Consider the following 1,669-nt stretch of genomic DNA (forward strand, 5'->3'; position numbering starts at 1 on the left):
GTTCAACTTGTGTTTTTTGGGCGCCTCTCAAGCCGTGGGCACTAGCCCCCGATTCGCGAAACTACTGAGGCCAGGAGGAAAGCGAGGGCAATTGGTCATCAGGAAAAATGTTAACTATAATTTAGACGAAAGAACTTGATTGATTTTCTCGTATGCCAGCTTTAAAGCTTCAGAAACACCCAGAGGACGGACAGCAGCTCCCAAACAGGCGGTCCGTCTGTGTGTGTCGGGAGCGGTGGGCGGCAGCGAGCAGATCGTGTGAGTTAATTTCTAAAAGGAATAAGGGGTTTAAGAATAAAAGCATGATGTTTTTATTCATTTAATTAAAAACTTCACTGCTGTTAAGCTGCATGCACCGGTCCGTTGGTGCCCGCTCAGCATCCGTTCGATCGTCGCCGGCGTTCGTGCGTGGGCAGCCCTCCTCCTTCTTCTAAAGTAATTCGAATGCCTCTGCCCCGAAAACAATAATTAAAACGCTTGTAATTATATTTGCTTAACGCATGCAAATCTTCTCTCTTTTTTGAGCCTCCTTTCATTGTCAGGTCATCGTCCCTCGGCTCCCTGAGCCAGCAGCCCCGTCGTTGCACGTCTGTACGTTTTCTTTTTTTTGCGGCGGCTTCGTTTGAATCCTAATCTATAGTTCAGATTTCTTGGCGCTTCTGCAAATACACCCTAGCTTCCACTGCTCCCATCATTCCCGGAGGGCCTGCAGCATCGCTGTGCACCTGTGCTGCTCCAAGCCATTGCACGTCGGCTGCTGCTGCTCGCGTGCGTCAGTCAGGCCCCCGTCTGCTCTCGTGGTGGCTACCCCTTCCTTTGTCTTCTGTTCGCTTCTAAGCCCCACAGCAGTAGCAAAACCCGCACAATTAATCATGGGGTTTCAGCAGCAGCAGGACCGACTGAGCCAGTCAGAGTTCAAGGAGGTATATGATGCCTTAGATATCTCCGGCAGCGTCGCCCTCAACGTGAGGCAGCCAACACCAGCCCATGCTGCTGCTGCTTCTGGGCAAGCAGACTCTGCAAAGCCTGACGNAACGTGAGGCAGCCAACACCAGCCCATGCTGCTGCTGCTTCTGGGCAAGCAGACTCTGCAAAGCCTGACGTGGTGAAGGCTCAGCAGGAACAGAACTCCTCGTCAGCTGCAGCCGCAAATACTCAAGAAGGCACAACAGCGTCAGCAGCGGAAGCCGCTCCAGAGACACAGGCAACAAAATCGCAACCAAAAGACGGAACAGAAGCAGAAAAGAAAGGCGACAACAGCGCATCTCCAGCTGCTGCTGCTGCACCTTCTGCTGCGCCATCGGCAGCGGCTGCTACTGCACCTCCTGCTGCACCTTCTGCTCCTCCTGCTCCCCCAGGCTCAGAAGTTGCAACTCTGCAGCAAATACTGAGGACGAAAGACTGCAGCTTGGCTCTCGTGTCGGACGTGGATGAACAACTGCTGCTGAACATCAGCTTCAAGCAACCCATCCGAGTGCGTCTTGCTCCGTGTTTCGTGTTCTGCTTATATGAGCGTGAGCGATCCTATTACAGCTTTGTGTTTATTTTATTTTTTTGTTCTTTATTAATATAATTTCATTCACATTCATCATAGAAAAGGTATTATTTGCCTCTTTGCAGCTCGCCTCCTTCTCGATCTTAGCAACAACTGCACCCCAAGGGTTTCAAA

General features: G+C 51.2%; 1 protein-coding gene across 1 annotated transcript in view; it reads left to right on the forward strand.

Annotated features, from left to right (window-relative positions):
• Nucleotides 1-872: 872 nt before the first annotated feature.
• The window catches only part of EMH_0030500 (uncharacterized protein), a gene marked incomplete at both ends in the record, with an annotated part of 6,783 nt that continues 5,986 nt past the window's right edge, over nt 873-1,669 (forward strand). The window contains 2 exons of the mRNA XM_013494422.1: nt 873-965; nt 1,112-1,474. Of these exons, the coding sequence (XP_013349876.1) occupies nt 873-965; nt 1,112-1,474 (456 nt within the window). The remainder of the gene's footprint in view (nt 966-1,111; nt 1,475-1,669) is intronic.

The sequence above is a fragment of the Eimeria mitis genome, genomic scaffold (genome assembly GCF_000499745.2).
Source record: "Eimeria mitis Houghton genomic scaffold, Emh_scaff1147, whole genome shotgun sequence".
In the NCBI taxonomy this organism is placed as follows: domain Eukaryota; phylum Apicomplexa; class Conoidasida; order Eucoccidiorida; family Eimeriidae; genus Eimeria; species Eimeria mitis.